General features: G+C 41.8%; 1 protein-coding gene across 4 annotated transcripts in view; it reads left to right on the forward strand.

Moving 5' to 3' along the window:
- The window catches only part of klhl5 (kelch-like family member 5), a 72020-nt gene that overhangs the window by 25474 nt on the left and 29218 nt on the right, over positions 1-17328 (forward strand). For 2 of the 4 annotated variants that reach the window (XM_082535992.1, XM_082535993.1), the window contains exon 2: positions 12218-12406. In XM_082535992.1, coding sequence (XP_082392118.1) covers positions 12218-12406 — 189 coding nt within the window. Of the gene's footprint in view, positions 1-4208; positions 5038-5760; positions 5849-12217; positions 12407-17328 lie in introns of those variants that run through there. The other 2 variants (XM_082535991.1, XM_082535994.1) reach the window with 2 other exon arrangements.

A 17328-nucleotide genomic window follows, 5' to 3' on the forward strand; every position in this document is an offset into this window, starting at 1 on the left:
TAACCTGAACCGTGCCCTGTTGTTGCAACCAGAGTCTTAACACTAAAGCTCTTTTTTTTTTTCAAAGGTGAATACCAAAATTGTTACTATGTGAAATTCAGCCTCACACTAGTGGGATGTTTGTTGCATTTACTTGAAAATCACAAAATTAACTGTGGCGTCACCCGCTGAACTCCACATTTGGAAGGTTTTAGCTGTTTCCCTGTTGCTTTATTTTGGAGCCAGATGTGGATTAAAGGGTGGAGCAGTAGCTTGGTTGGCAAGCTGCACTCATAAGCTGCGTGGGTGCAATGCGCACACACATATGAGCTAATTAGCGTGGACTTTAAAAAAAAAAAACTACAAGAATTTCCCTCAGCAAAACTGAAGTACCACACAGTGAACCGTAATTTGTTAGATAGTCCTTTAAAAATACACACAAATGCAGTTATGGGGTTCCTTAAAGGTCACTGTTGTCTGTGAATTCTACTGACATACACCTGGGGGGACAAGAGAGGTGACAAAGAGAGACCAGGTAGGGTGGAGCAGGTGGAGATGAATATGATTTGTGATTTATGCAGTGTTGGGTAAGTTACTTTAAATTAATAACTTAGTTACATTACTAGTTACTTCTATCAAAAGTAACTCAGTTACTTCAAGTTACTCGTTACTTTCAGAGTAACTAGTTACTAGGGAAAGTAACTTTGGTTTTACTCAGAATTCTCTTGTTAATGTGTTGCTTCCGTAACTGGATACCCAGCAAGATTGCCAGTCTTCTAGCTTGCTTACTTGCCACAAGTGCACTGTGCCACCTACCAATAGAAAGGAAAAAATAATGTGCACATTTCCACGAGAGAAATCCCACGCCTGATTCTATCCTAGCCTGTTTTTTACATCCAACACAAAAAACTGCAGTCGTGGTGCTTTTGATTGTACTCAGAACTCGGAAATTCTGCCTTCTGAATAGGAAGATGTAGGTAACACCAGACTGAAGATGAGCTGCATACAGAGCTGGACTGGGACAAAAAAATTGTCCCGGGCATTTTGACTAAAGACCGGCCCACCATTATAGGAAAAACCATAAAGCCTTTGAATGAAAATAAACACACAGTGATGTACACTGTTCTGATGGTAAATATGTATCAATCTATCAATCGTTTGTTGTAAGACTCAGATAGTTATTTTCTTTAAAAGTGAGACATTTTAAATGAGAATAAGAAAGTATTTCCTTGTGCCCCCCTTTCCCTTTTAATGCCCTACATGGACCCCTGGCAACACTTTGCTAGACCCGCCCCTGCACAGTTACCAGCTGTCAGCTACTTAGAAAAGGATCCTGGTGTTATTTGTCTCTCAGAAACAGTTCATAACTTCTCTTCAACTCATTCATGTCACCTAAAAGGTAAACCTGTTTCTCCATCACAGCTCTGATGATTCAGGAAGGACATCTCCTGGTTTCATCTTCATGTTTCCCTCTCACCACATAACCAAACCGATATCATGACCAGCAGGTTTACAGCTGTGGCTCCAGCCAACATCAGCTGATACTAGAAATTAATATTAAATAAATTCTAACAACAGCTGATCAAGCTTAAAAGTGCTGCTGTTTTTTAGCGTGACATCCGCTGGTTTCCTCTTTCTGGCGCAAAGCGGACGATAAATAAACAAGAGAGAAAAGCCGATCAGCTGATCATTGATCAGTTTCATGATTGAAGTAGAAACAGGAGAGGGAGGGTGAGAGGATGAGAGAAGAAGAGGCAGCTGTGCAGCGTAAACACAGAATAACTCCAGCTTTGTGTCTTTTTCATTGTAGCTGAAGTCCAGGACAAACTGTTCCTTTTCACCTCAATACGAAACGTGTAATATTTTCTCTGAATACCAGACAATTCCGTTTTTTACGGGACGGTTGGCAACTCTAATAATTAAACTTATGAACAAAATAAAGTTCAACATCAGTAACATAGCACCACCCAGCTGTATAGAAACTCCGTCATGCTAGCTAGCACGCAGTACGAAAAAGTCAGCATAACGAAAATAAACTCCACCTAAACTTGGTTCATATCTGACCCAGGTGGACTGCAGGTTATAACTTCTTACCTGAAGTTCAGTTCACCTGACACTCTCGGACCAGCGGCCGCTTCGGGTCTCTCCTCTTGCCTCCCTTTTCCTTCAACCACCTGCTGGCCTCCACCACTTGCTATTGTTATTGAATCTGTGGAAGCTCCGCAATAGCCACCACACGAAGTAACGAATAACGAGCCTATCTAAATCCCAGTAACGAGTAACGCGTTCCTGATTTTGGCATAATAACTAGTTACCGTGCTCGTTACCACAATAATAACGTAGTTACTGTAACGCGTTACTTAATAACGCGTTAGTCCCAACACTGCATTTATGACAGAAGAAAAGTAGCAAGAGTGAAAGGGAAAGTTTATAAGATGGCAGTGAGGCCTACTGTGATATATGGTTTGGACACAAAGAAAGAAAAAGGTGGAGCAGGAGGTGCTAAGATTTTTATTGACGTTGACCAGGATGGTGCAGTATTAGAAATGAGTGTATCAGATGGACACTTTGGAGAAACGGCTGACATGGTCCTCCATGTGCAGAGGAGGGATACAGGATACACCGGACAAAGGATGTTGGAAATTGGAAGAAGTTGGAAAAAGAGGAATACCATGGATAAGATTTGTGGATGTAGAGAAGGCAGAGAGATGAGGATGCTAGGGATGGGGTGTTTCACTGTGGCAACGTCTAAAGGGAGCAGCCAAAATATGAAGAAGAAGAAAGCAGCTATGCATAGAATGAAGTCATACAGTTTGTTAATGAAGAAATTTAATACCCACATCAATATGTTACTGCAGCTCAAGCTCAAGGTAATTATTTGGTTAATAGTAGCTTAGTTCTTGGCCACATGAGGAGGAAGCTGAGTTGGAGCGTATGGGCCTGTGCAGGTAAGACTATGGGTACCCCTCACATCTCTTTGGAGCTAAAAAGAGGTTATTCTTTAGCTTGTATAGGTAGTTGGAAAGCACGATTCTGCTACAATTAATATTAATTTGTTGAGGCTATTCTGCACTAACAGTCGATCGTTTTTTGTACTTTGGGGGAAAACATGGCAAAAAGTTCTTAAACAGCACTTTTCTACTCTATCTAAACACTCAAAGTGCTTTACACAACATGCCTATATCTAAGTTCATTAAGTGCTTTTATCTAACATTCACACTCCAATCAAGGCATCAGAGAACACCTCAGGGTTCAGTATCGTGCCCAAGGTTACTTTGGCACAAGGGCTACGGCAGCCAGGTACTGAAACACCAACCTTCCGACTAGTGGCTGACTAGTCTACCTTCTGCACTACAGCCACCCCCAATCTCTCCTGCTTTACTTCCAGCTTAAGTTATTTTTGCACTTTTATTACTGTAATTATGGATTTTACCCTGTAGCCTGTAAAGGTGGCCCACTGCACAGGTTTATTAATTATACAGGGTGTGACTGTGGAGTTTGGTTTTTAACCTGTGATTTGGGGACTTGTGCATGTGTGAGTGCAAGCCAAACTGCAACAGTTTGACAGTATTGCCTCTCCTCTTGTGTTTTTTTTTAATAAAAGTGCAACGTGAGTTAGGTCAAATACCCCCATTAATACTTTTTAAAGCTAAAAAAGTTTTAAGTTGTAAGAATTTTTTGAAGTAGTATCAAAGAGCAACAACAAAATGTTCACTCTGCCAACTCTGTATTTTGCAGCAGGTTGTAAACATGCATTTTAAGGCTGTACCGTTAGACATTTTAACATGGCTGCCCGTGGGGACTGACTTTAGGAGGCAGCCTCAGGCACCAAGTGAAACAGCACTTTTTCTTTTTTTCAGCTTTGAAGGTTGCATCCTTTTAGTAAACAAGCAATTTCACATTTTTCACGGACTTCTTACATTTTCCAGAGTGGTCTGGGATTAATCGATAGAACCAAAAATTACTTTATCGATCCTGAAAACAGTTAGCAGCAGCCCTAGTTGGTCGTTATTTTCATTTTGATCGACTAATCGACCTCAGCGCGCACAACAAACTGCCTGTCTGCTGGCTTCCATCTCCTATTAATTAATATCGACTGATTGTCTGGTCTGTTGAGTAATGACGGGGAAAAAGACGGTGATGGTCCACTCTCTTTCAGCTCTGTGTCATTTGGCAGAGCTGTGACATGAACGTGTCCTTGTGGCAGATGTTTGTGGTTACTTGAAATGCTCTGGCTCTTAAGAGTAGATCTCCTCCTCCTCTCTCCCTCTCTCTCTTTGTGTGTCTGTATACTCCGCTATATTCAGCTCACTCCTCCAGTCGCGGTTACCGGGCGTGCGGTTGCCAGGAGAGACGCGCGTGCAGTGCAGTGTACAGTTTTAACGGCAGAGCGGCACGGGATCTTCCCCGCCATTTCCTCGTGTCGAGCCCTGGAATGTCGAGTAGCGGCTCGGGCTCTTCCTCGCGGAAGGAGTTCGATGTGAAGCAGATCCTGAGAATCCGATGGAGGTGGTTCGGTCACCCCGCGGTCCCTCCGCCTCACTCCCCGCCGCTAGGAGACTACTTCCCCGGCAGGAGAGCGGGCGGCAGCTCCGGAGACGGACCCTCAGTTAGCGGCTCTAGCAACTCGAATTCAAACAGCGTAAACCCCAGTGCGGGGAGTCACGGCGGTCTGGTGGCCAGTGGCAGCGCTGGGTCTAACCTGTGTAACGGCAGCGGCAGCAGCAGAAAGTTTGCTGATCCGGCTGGGAGTCGGGGCGGTCCGGGAGGAGCGGCAGCTGGAGCGACGGGGAGCTCCTGTCCCCGCTCGTTCAGCCAGCCAGAGTGCCGAAGCTCCTCCGCAGCGCTGTCCTGGGTCTCCCCGCCGCCTCAACGTCGCTCTCGCCCCGTGACGAGCATGGAGCCCCCCGGGGAGGCCCCTGCACCCCAGCTGGTGTCCGAGCCCCCCGGGGTTGAGGAGGAGGAGGCGGCGGCGGCGGCGGCGACAGCAGCGGTGGCGGCAGCAGCATGCAACGAGGAGAACAACAACCACCCGGAAACAGACTCCAGCTCTTGCAGGTAGTAGTAGGGGGATGCTGTTGGCAGTTTCTGACTTTTCAGGTGAAAGTTGTGAGCAGAATTTCTGCACTTAGTTGTGTGAAAGACGCACACTTCCCTGAAAAGTTTAAACAAGAACTCCTCGGTGTTAGCTTCAACTTATCAGAAGAGCATTTGGCAAGCTGTAATTCTTCTAGTTGGGCTGTTTGCAGTCTAGTGCGTTGTTAAGATGGGATCTACTTTCATTTACGTTGGAATCATGTGTTATAGTAGGCCAAACATTAACGACAAATGAAATGGCTTAAACAAGTACAATAGCTCAAAAGGAAGAAATACAATTAAATAGAAGATGTGAATTTATTCGCAATCATGGCTCAAGAGTTGGGAGTTCGCCTTGTAATCGGAAGGTTGCCGGTTCGAGCCCCGGCTTGGACAGTTTCGGTCGTTGTGTCCTTGGGCAAGACACTTCACCCGTTGCCTACTGGTGGTGGTCAGAGGGCCCGCTGGCGCCAGTGTCCGGCAGCCTCGCCTCTGTCAGTGCGCCGCAGGGTGGCTGTGGCTACACTGTAGCTTGCCATCACCGGTGTGTGAATGGGTGGATGACAGGTTGTGTAAAGCGCTTTGGAGTCCTTAGGGACTAGAAAAAGTGCTATACAAATACAGGCCATTTATCATTTATTTTCTTTATTGTTGTTCCTTTTGATCTCTGGCGCAAACAGGGTCTATGGAAGCTGAATTCCCCCCTGATGAGTTAATAGAATAAGAAGGCTGTTCAGACAGCATGCTCTCACCACTCTCAACATGCAGACAGATGGAAAGATGGATAGAGAAGGTGAGGGCTGAGTACATTTGGGTGTGGTGCACTGACTTCTCCCTCCAACCAACTAATAACACTTCACCAGTCAGGCTCTGTTATTAGACGATGCATGCAAACACAAACAGAAATTCACTCTTGTGCTTATGGGATTTTCAGAGTCATTTACAATATGACTCTAGGGCTGAGCTCTGCATGTTGCTGCATACTGCACTTGACATTTGTATTGTTTTGTTTTCAGCATCAGAGTCGAAGGCTTTTATTCTTAATCCTTAGGGTTCTGCATGCTTGTGTTCACATGCGGAAAGAAGTGTGTTGCATCTGTGTGACCATCCAGCTGTAGTGGTGTGAAAAAGCCATTTAATTAATAGTTGCCTTGGAGATAGGAAAACAGGGTAATTAGGATGTCCTAACCACACTTATATTATTGTGATGCAGTTGTAAAATATGGGCAATGTTTAGGCAGCTTCTTTAGGTGTGTTTACTATACAGGCAAAATGCGTCTGGTAGCCTTCTATCGTACTCCGTGTTCCCCATACACCTCAGAAAATATAAAAGGTTCATTGGAAACAATGCACGCACATGTGTGCACACACAGCTTTCATCAGAGCCAAAGTTGATATACCTATTTTTTTAAAAACCGATTCATCTTTGATGTCTCTTCATGAACTTGTTTTCACCGCAAACGTGTATGTTTCTGCTTGTGAAGGAGAAAACTGAGGTCTTAAAAATACCCATTGTTATGCAAGGCTTAATGTCGTATCTTCAGTGACGATGGTAGTCCGGCGGCGCTTACACGGCAAATTACTTCTGCCTAATAGTAACACAAGCACGCACACACACGCACATGCCTCGTTATCACAGGCAGAGAAAATTTTCACTGCACGAGTCTGAATGGAAACGTATACGGACGAAGCCATGTCCTTGCACACATTATTGTTGCCATACCAACCCAGACATTAGTGTATGCTGCATACATGTGTAGCTTTTCAGCATGTTTGTTTTGTGGTGTGTGGGGGTTTGTTTGTGTGTTTCTCTGTGCGATTCATCCTCAGAGAGCTCCTGTGTACAGTGTGATACTCCAAAACACGGGTGGCAGAATCCCAAATGGGATCATGGGAAGGGACGCGCACAGAATCCCAGAGCGACTGAAGGCACTGCTCGGCTCCACTCATCTCCTCCTCTCCTTTTCACTTTCACACCCCACCCAGCTTTCCCTCGTTTAATCCTGGTGTACCTCCCTTACTTACCCTTTTTCTCCTCCTGTCCCACATTCATCTCTGCCCACCCCTGGCCACTCATTGCCCTCCCCCTCCACCCCTTCTTTTTTTCCCTTGCTAATGTGTTGGGAAGTGAGCGTATTAAAGAGGCTGGGAGAGAGACACCCAATGACAGTTGGGCGAGTGCCCTTGCCTGGTGCGGGGGTTTAAAAAAATCTGGCTTCATGGTGTTGATTTGCCCTAGACACACACTCTCTCTTCCTCCTTTCTCTCTCTGTCCATATTGAGTGGTTGCCAGGCTCAGTTAAGGGGACTGGAAGGCAGCGTTCCCCTACTTCAAAGCCGTCTCCTCTGGCAGTATTTAGCCACACCATTCGTCTACAGACACACATCCACACACACACACATGCACATGCTAGAGAGCAGGAAAGCCAGCCAAAAAGCCTCCTTGGAGGGTTGGAACGGGATAGGAAAGAGGGAGAAAATTGAGGCAAAGATTAATGTTGGGATGAGGTGGAATGAAGAGAGTGAGTAATGAGATTAGTTGGAGATATGAAAGTTGGAACAGGACAGAGAGAGAATGCACATAGGCAGAGATGAGCCTGGCTGTATCACATGTAGGGATGGGTACCGGTATCCGGTGCCATTCTGACATAAACGGTAGTAACCAGACCGAAAAGCAGCACACATTTCGGTGCTTTATTTCGGTGCTTTTTTTCCCCTGAGATGTCATACACTTTGGATTCCAGCCAATCATTTTACCTTTGCAAGGATAGTAGGCGGGCCCAGGTACGTACGTTCTTTTAGAGCAGAGCTACAGATTAAAAATGCCCAAAGCGAAGTGGTCAAAGTCTGGCTGTACTTCTCAGTAAAAGATGCAAACTCAACAGCCAGCAACAAGTGCTTTAAGGTGATACTGTGCAAAGGAGGTAACTCCTCGAATCTGATGAAACACCTAGCGACGCATAGCGTTTTGTTAAAAGCCGAGAAATGTGCCGTAATTGATAGCTTGCTGCGAGACCTCACATCGTGCACCTCTACTGCGGGTGTGGTGCCTGTTATCGGACCCGGAGTTAGCAACATCCCCCAAAAACCCGAAGATTAGAGTCCTGGCCCCTAGCCCTGCCAGTGTAGCAGAAATGATGAGGATGATGATGGCAGCAGCAGCCGTTCTTCTCCACGTGAGTAGCTTAATGTTGTTCGTGTGTAATTTACGTTGAGTAGGCTAACCACGTTATTACATTAATGCATGTAAGGTGAACTAGCAAACACAGTCGTAGTTACATGCGGCTGTCTTCTTATTTGATGGCACATACTCCCTTCACCCTGACCAAAAAGGCTAAAATGACCAAAGAAAAAGTGGAAAACAGCTAAACATGAGAGGTTTTTGGACAAAGTTTGTTTTTTTTCCATTGATTAACCACTGCTTCCAGCCAAGAGTGATGCCATATATTCCCCATAGCTGCAGAAAAGTCTAACATTGTTATCTTTTTACAAAAAAACAGCTGAACATGAGAGGTTTTTGGACCAATTTTGTGTTTTCCATTCTTTAAGCACCAGTTCGAGCACTGTTTAAGCACCGGCACCGTTTCAAAAGTACCGGTTTGGTACTGGTATCGGATAAAACCTAAACGATACCCATTCCTAATCACGTGATTATACTAAATATGTGCATAAACGCACCAGGTGCACATTATTTTCTTTTTTTTAAACAGAGTGAGAGTTTGTTCATTAAAGTCACAAATGAGTTCTTATCTCGTAAGACCTAAGCTTGCATTAACTTGGTTTGAAACGGTGACCTTGTTATGCCTGCTCTAACATCAAGCAGGTGCGGACCTCCGCTTAAGAGGTCGCTTTTCTGTCCACATAAATGTAAATCTGCCGGTTATTGATAAATAAAGAGTCTTTAGCTAGAAAAATGGTTCATTATGTTAGGGCTATCAAAAACCCAAACAGAGTTGAGCCATTAAATCTTGTGTTACATCTCCAGTCTCTCTAGATCCTTGTCGGGCTTGAGCATCTGAGAGTTTTGTATTTTTAAGACATTTTTATAGACACAAGCGCTAACTATTAAGCTGGCTTATATATGTTGTTAGCTCACCGTTATTACAAAGTGTTAGACATAGAAACAGCCTGGCTCCATATGGAGTGGTTCACACATTCGCCTAACAAGCAAAAGATCCTGATTTCGAGAGGAGAATCAGATCCCATGGGGATTGCATCAGGAAGAGTATCCGGTGTGAAAATGGAAGCAGCTGGAGAATGGAGAAAAGTTGCTAAAACAAAAGAACTTTTTTTTAAGGAAGAAAATGACAACTAGATGAATGTTAGAACTTAACAACACTGACCCTCAGTTGTTCAGCTCACATCTGTCCACTTATGTTCCCTAATTAAGGTAGGATAAATCATTCACTGCTCTCACTCTCCTGGATGCGCCGTTAACCCCTCGGCAGCGTTGTATCTAAAGGTGGAAAGCCAGCTTTGCTTTCTGTGTCACTCGGGAGACAAAAAGTGGTAATGTTGATTTTATTTTCCACAACAGATTTCATTTTCACACACAAATGTTCTAATTTATTTTTATATTCAATTATAATCACATTAAGAATATTTGCAACAGCCTCATTATATGCAGTAGCAGGTTATTAGGTTTGATGCTGAGCAGGCGATAGACAGTATATTGAAGGTGGCTGTAGCCACTCTGGGGTCACACTCCAGTTTGTAGACTATTGTTTTGAATCCCTAAGTTTTTTGTTTCTTTGTTTTTTAGCTAGGACTAGCTAGGGGTGGGTGATATATCCTCAAATTTTCATCACATTATTTCAAGGAAATTTGCAATAATTATATTTATGACAAGATGCCAGCAGCAACAGCATTAGATTTGCTGCTGGCAACTCTAAAAGGCAAAAGCTGCTGGCTTAATACTTAACCTTGGAAGTTTTCAGGAGTCTGCACAGTATTGTCACATAATACAGTTTAAACTGAAATGTAGTTTCTTTCTGGGATGTTGTATCTTGGGTCGAGCTATTTAACCAGCTACTTAAAGCGCTTCTGTTGCACCATTTCCATCCACTGGGTTGCACATCAGCTGTTGCTAGCACATCCTCCTCCAGCCGAGCCTTTGTAGTCTGGTTGTACTCGATGATGCCTCAAACTATGAAGCAAATTTGTCGTTTACACCTTTAGCAAGAAGCAAGCAAGCAAAGTGTGCTGCTTTTGTTGGAGGTTGTTGAAGTAGCTTTCTTCTCTTTTTAGTTACTAAACCGTCATCGGGGAGCTAACCTGCTCTCACTCTCAAGCATGCCTGGTATTGTGTCGTTGCCAGGCTTGCTAGGGAACGTGAGGGTGTGGTGTTGCTATATCACTGATATTCTGATATGATGTAAAAATCTGTGGTGGTATAATCACGGACAGGATGACTTGACACAGCCCTAGTGTGAGCTTTTCAGCAAGGTGCATCACTCTGATATTAGTTTTCCTAAGCAAAGGAGTTTTTCTTTTTCCACCCCGAAAGAGCCAAAGAAAAGTCATAAACTTTGTAATAAATCTCTTTTTTTAACCATGAGTATTGGTTTTGTTTTCATTTACTCAGTCTACATTTCTGTTTATTAAAAGGCTAAAAATAAGAGGGAAGTTCATAAAGTAACAGTAAAACGGTCTCTTCTCCTGTATTGTGCATGCATCAATTATGTATACATGCTTAGTCACTGCCTAAAATGCCCTTTCTGAGTTGGGTGGGGGAACAAAAATACACTTTTAATTAAGATGCAGATTTTGTCTGTAGAAAAGCATCTCAACGGAAAATGTGTATACCCATAAACAGAAAGAAAAGGATGCATCCATCTTTTTAATATACAGTCTATGTTGTATACAGGACCTTTGGAGGTTGCCGTGCTCAAAACAGTTGCCTGCTATGTCTGAGGAAAACAGATAAGACTATTGGGACTCAACACAAAACAGTAAAAGCTGTAGGATGGAAAATCTAAAACAGTGAACACAAATAACCATGTAAAAATTCATGGTCAGGTGGTAATTCCCCAGTACTAAAAAAAAAATAAATTTTAACTACACATTCTTTTGAGCTAATGAATCCTATATTTAATGTCAGTGCTGTAAAACATTTTCATCTCACAAAGAAATTCAGAGGAAATGTCTGTCTGTATTTATTTATGTGCAAACATGTATAAAAAAATATGGATCGGGAAATATGTATAGCAACTTCAAGTGCCAAGTGATAGTTTTTTTTAACATGCTACACCAATACGTGACAATGATTTCTGAGTAAATAATCCAATCTCTAAATTGTTTTGTACAAAAGTCACATTTTGTAACACCTTTTCCACAATTTATGTCTGTGTATCTCTTTCTACCTTTCTCTTTATTCAATCCTGGTAGAACATGCAAGTGAAAAATTGCAATTTAAGACAGTTTGACTTGAAACAGCTTGAGCTTTGAGCACACACACACACACACACACACACACACACACACACACACACACACACACACACACACACACACACACTTCACTAAAAGAGTGTGAGTTCTCTCCTGACTGTGGAGTTGAATTCATATTATCCTTGGAGTATCAGTTTATTTTTATGTCTTTGTGCTGCAGGGCCAGTCCTGCCTCTTCTGCTGTTAAATTAAAAATGGAAGTACAGCACTGGCTCACATAAATTAAATGCTGGTTTGGGAGTCATGATGGCTGATAATTCACAGGGTAGCTCATCTCTGACAAACACGCATGCACAAATAAACTCAACAGTAATGTCGAAGCCTTCCTGGTCCTAAACTCTGCTCTGTCTCCTGTTGTTGGTATAAATGCAAGGAAACTGGTTGCCATTAGGGAGCAGAGTAAATTACTGCATATCCTATGGGCTTAGCTCCCATAGCTATTTAATTGGCAGATTTTCTTTAAAGAGGGCTAAATTTATCTGGCCATTTACTCCTAGTAATTGAACCATTAAAGATCTTTTGTCTGCTCCTGGCGACATACAAAGAGGGTACATTAGATGACTCAGAACAGCTGGTGTAGCTCTCTTCACACATCTGTCTCTTTGTTCACCAATAAATCCACTGAAAGTTACTGTCTCTTTCTCTTTCTGTCTTTGTCCGTGTGTGTTTGTTGGATGTTTGTCCTTGTCTGTGTGCCATTGTGTGGGCGCAGGACGTCTAACAGTAGTGCCACGCTGTCCTCATGTGTGTCAATGGAGCAGTGCGCGTGTCCGGAGGAGTGCATGTTTACCGCTCTGTCCCATGCTGATGTCACCTTCCGCAAGATGGAGGGCTACCTGCGGACTAGACAGCTTTGTGATGTCATACTGGTGGCTGGGGAGAGGCGAATACCTGCTCACAGGTAGGAGCAAAGGAGCACTAAAATTCTAATACACGGACAGCAAAGGCTGTGATGCTAATGGTTATTGTCATTACTACTACATTCGGTAACACTTTGTAATGCGGTTTGCAATTAAGAGCGTAATTCCCCTGCAATTGAATGGATCTTTAGTGTACTGTATTTGAAATTACAGTGTAATTCTATTTACTTACAAATACTTAAAGTAGATATGCTACAATAAATAATAATACTATGAGTTAATTTTTAATTTAAGCAATGTATAAGTAATTTTAGGTAGTACATGACTTCTAGGTATTTTACAGGAAACGACACTCATTTTGAAAGTTGTATCTAATAATGGTTGTGAAAAAACAAAAATGAAGTTAGACTTTGTTTCCATCATCAAGGTCACATAAGCCTGCAAATTCTGATGGTATTTATTATTATTTGTTATTTATTTTTAATATAGAAGGGAAGAACGATCCTTATCACACTTATAATGGTAAAATACAAGAATAATTGAATAATAGAATATCGATCCTCCACATCAACATAATGAATATTATATAAAGATGTAAAAAGCCAAGATCCACTCTGTAAAATGTAAAATATTGTTTGTTTTTCTGCAAAAGGACAGTGAAATTGTACACTAGTACTTAAATTTAGTTACAGTATAATTATTTATTAGTTTTCTGTAAAGAAAAAAAATGACTTACCTTATTCTAGTGTAGCTACCTTTAAGTATGTGCATTTAAATATAATTACATTGTAATTTCAAATAAAATATATGGAAGTTCCAATAGTGCCCTTAGTCACAGGCTGTATTATAAAGTGTAAGTGATCAAGGAACTGACCTCACAGCCCATTGTTCACTCAGTGGGCTAGTTTCAGTCATTGTGTAAATGTACTGTTCATAAGGTTGGGGAAAAGTCACTTGGATGAAGGACGAAACATTTCTCCCACTGAAAACGCTACGTCCAGATGAACACAATCAAACTTTTGGGATATAAAGTGTAACCTTTGTAAAATTTGTTAGTTTTGTTTGTGATTAATAATGATAATGATTTCCCAGAGCCTGATGATGGTTTCTGTAATAAGTTCAAAATCCTTACAAGAGTAAATCAAATTGAAATGCTGATGCTCTGATCAATGAGTAGCCGGCTGTCATTACTGCATTATTACAGTAAATGATTACATTATTTAAAAAAGCACTTAGTAGTAATAGTCAGCCCACGCCTGTCTTTGTATGTGGATCTCTTTAAGGAGTGGTGACTGTTTCTGAAGTCTGTAATAAGTCTTGTGCTCAAAGACTTCCCTTAGTTCCCAAAAATAAAAAACTGAAGGAACACAAAGGTTAAAGTGTGCAAATTATTTCAACTTGACGAAAGTGAGTATTTTATCTGCACTCCAGCTGAAATATTTGTAAACACACATAAAAGTCTTCTATAACAGTGGGTGTAAAGGAAGATGAAAATCCAAATAGCATTAAAGTTAAGCTGCACACACAGGGAGCCATTCAGTCGTTGTGTATGGCTGTGAAGCTGACAGTTTGATTTCGTGGCCATTATAAAACTCCGCCCTTTTGGCCTGACCTCCTTATCACCACACTGGGAACAACAAACCTTTCAAGTTAAGACTCTGCTCAACCTTTTAATTAACTGATTACTATACAGTGTAAAGGAATTTTACTACTTGAATGTGTGTTTTGTGTTACACTTGATCTCTCCACTGTTACCTTTAAAGATAATGGCATTACAAAGATAGTGGATGCGTTAGTGCTATAAATCAATATCCTAATTTATTTAATCCTTTCAGTAGCATGATAGTACGGAGCCCCTCTGATGACATGGTCCAAAAAATAAATAAACTGTGGCCACAAAATACTACTTTGTGCCCTCGAAATAGCATAACGTGCCCACGAAATACTTATTTGTGGCCACGAAATATTTCGTGGCCACACGAAATAGTATTTCGTGCGCACATCACATTGATACAATTCCTGGACAGCTGCGTATAGAGACATAAGCATAAGAGTAGGCTAAACCTATACACCATGGCCAGAGACAGAATGATTGAGTTTTACTTTTGTCATGGTCTGCGTGGCAGACCGTGGGTGTGTGGGGAAGGACTCAAAATGCGGAACTCCGTGCGATTAATGCAGTGTGTTTATTTACAGTGAAGTAAACAATACACAATAATAAATCCCTGTGCGTTTCCAAGTCCAGTGCCGTGTCTCCTTCTCAGTGCTCTTGCTCCGTGTCTCCGCTCCCGTGAAAGTTCTGCTCGCTGCTCTCCCGTTCCCGCACTCCTGCTGGAAAATCCACAGAGGAAGCCGTTAACACACAACTACAAAGCGACAGACTCGCACTCACTGATTTTGCTGGGAACACTGAAGGGTAGTCACTCAACGATCCAGCGTCGAGGAGCTCTCAGCCACACTGCTTTGTAGCTCCTCCGACGAGGCTTGATTGGTGCCAGGTGTGTGTGAGGATCCTTGGGTGTGACCGGTCAGCTGGCAGGACCACACCCACCAGGCCTGAAGGTGCCTGCCACAAATAAGTATTTCGTGGGCACGTTATTCCCATTTCGTGCCCACGAAGTAGTATTTTTTTGGACCATGTCATCAGAGGGGCTCCATATGATAGTACTGGGATTTGGTTAGATTTTTTTGTTGGAAAAGAACAGATAAACTAGATAAACCAATGGAACGGCGCTGGAGCCTATATTTAAACATGCACACCACGCCAGATTTTCTGTGAGCCAACATAACCAACTTCAGAGTAGTTTTTTCACTTTCTATGGTTTCTGCTCGCCACATCGCTGTGAATCTCTCCCTGTGTGGACGCAGCTTTAGGCTAGATGAAATGTAATGTTTTGCCACTTCATGGCTTGCTATCATTGTGTTTTTTTTATTATATCAGCTGTCTCAAACTTGCACTGTTGGCACTGTCATCTCATTGGAGGGCCGCTTTAGTGCTCATGTAGTACAAAAAACAAACAAACAAACAAACAAACAAACAAACAAACAAGAAAACACCCACTAATATTTGCGAAAATGTAGTGTTTTGTTTGTTTTTTAAAATTTCTAATATTGTATAAAAAGATTAAACCCCCCCCCCCATTCTTAACTAACTGAAGCCTTCATTGAACTACCAAATAAACAAATTAGTACTCTCTTTTTAGCCAGACACATGGCATCACTTCTGCTATAATTTTGTTCATATTTAACAACATAAAAATGCAGACATAACTGTACACATTAGTTTTTGACTGCTAGTGAAAATTGTTTTCTTTACACATGAATCGCTGAACTAACAGAGCTAATCCCTCAACATGTTTGTACTCTCTGCTCATGTTGCCTTCATATTAAATAATTTTTTGCTTCATAAAGAACTTATTTTAACATTGAACTCAACAACAAACAAATCCTCCCTAGCAAAAAAAGTAACTTCAGGCGCCAGATTGCTTTATATTTCTTCATGTCAACATACACGTAGGGGTGATGTGGGCTGCAAGTGGCCCCTGGGTTGCGAGTTTAAGACCCCTGTATTACCGTACTTTCCACACTATAAGGCGCACTTAAAATCCTTTAATTTTCTCAAAAATTGTCAGTTCGCCTTACAATCCGGTGTGCCTTATGTTTGAATTCTGGTTGTGCTTACTGACCTCGAACCGATTTTATGTGGTACACGGCGCTCAAACATCTGTGAAAAAATGTAGTACGACCTTGGTAAGCTATGAAGCCGCACCACTTGATGGATTGTCGGAGCATTACGGCTACTGTAGTCAGGAGCCTCGCAAACTCAGAGTAATCTGGGTCCAAAACTCCGTCCCTTCAGGTCCCAAAGTCAAACGAGCAGTCCAGCACACTGAGAGTTAAAAACTGTCTATATTCTTTTAACTTTAATAAAATGATCAGCGTTGCTGCTTCACCAGGTTTAACAATTACGTTTAACATCTAGGTATCCATGAAAACAGAATTTATTCAATTTAACAGAGTTAGAAGTTAGCAGGAAGTTAGCTCGCTAGTTTCACTAGTTACCTAAACATGATATACCATGTTCTTATTGAGAGATTTCTGAAAAAATTAAAACGTACAGCTCTGCTACCACTTCCAACATAAATGAAGACAGAAAACTGAACAGTAGTGACGTTTATAGGGTTACTGAAGTTAGGCTACCTGGTATATAATGCTGTGCTATGTGATCGCTAGCGACACAGCTATGTTAGCATAACACAAAGCATAACACAGTGAAGCTGGAGGATGAACCACTAACTAATTAAACGTGAGGGTTCCCGATGGTTTTTGACAAATGCAATTGCATGGCAGGATGCTGTAAACAGACCAAACTTCAGTCAGGAGAACAACGGAGATAATCCAACCACAAGATGAGGTTAGTCATTAATATACTGCAACAACATGGGAATAGAGCAGCTGCGAGAGGATTCAACATTAATGAATCAATGGTACGGAAGTGGAGGAAGCAAGAAGAATGAGTTGAGTAAAGTTTGACTTATCTGACTGTTTTGTTTCACTTAATGCGCCTTATAATCCGGTGGCTTTATGTATAAAAACAGACCCATTCATCGACCGTGCGTTTTATAATCCGGTGCACCGATGGTCCGAAAAATATAGTATATCAATATGTATGCTAATATAAATAAATCATCCCAGTCTATCTCTTTTAAAAGATTAAGGGCAGATGATAAGAATTCTCGTGATTAAAAAAAATACATTGAAAGTCGGTCAGTAAAGCACAACACCTAAAGGTACAAGTGCCATCATATATATGAAGAAGACACTGAAAACAGACAAAACTTCAGCCAAGAGAGTGCATCAAATGACACCATCCTAAAAGTGTTTAGTTATTAATATAACTCTTTTTGGTTTGAATTATTTTACCACCAAAAAGTCATGATCCCGAGATTGATCTTCATGCCAA

This window comes from Aulonocara stuartgranti (assembly GCF_965226115.1).
Source record: "Aulonocara stuartgranti genome assembly, chromosome: 6".
Taxonomy (NCBI): Eukaryota; Metazoa; Chordata; class Actinopteri; order Cichliformes; family Cichlidae; genus Aulonocara; species Aulonocara stuartgranti.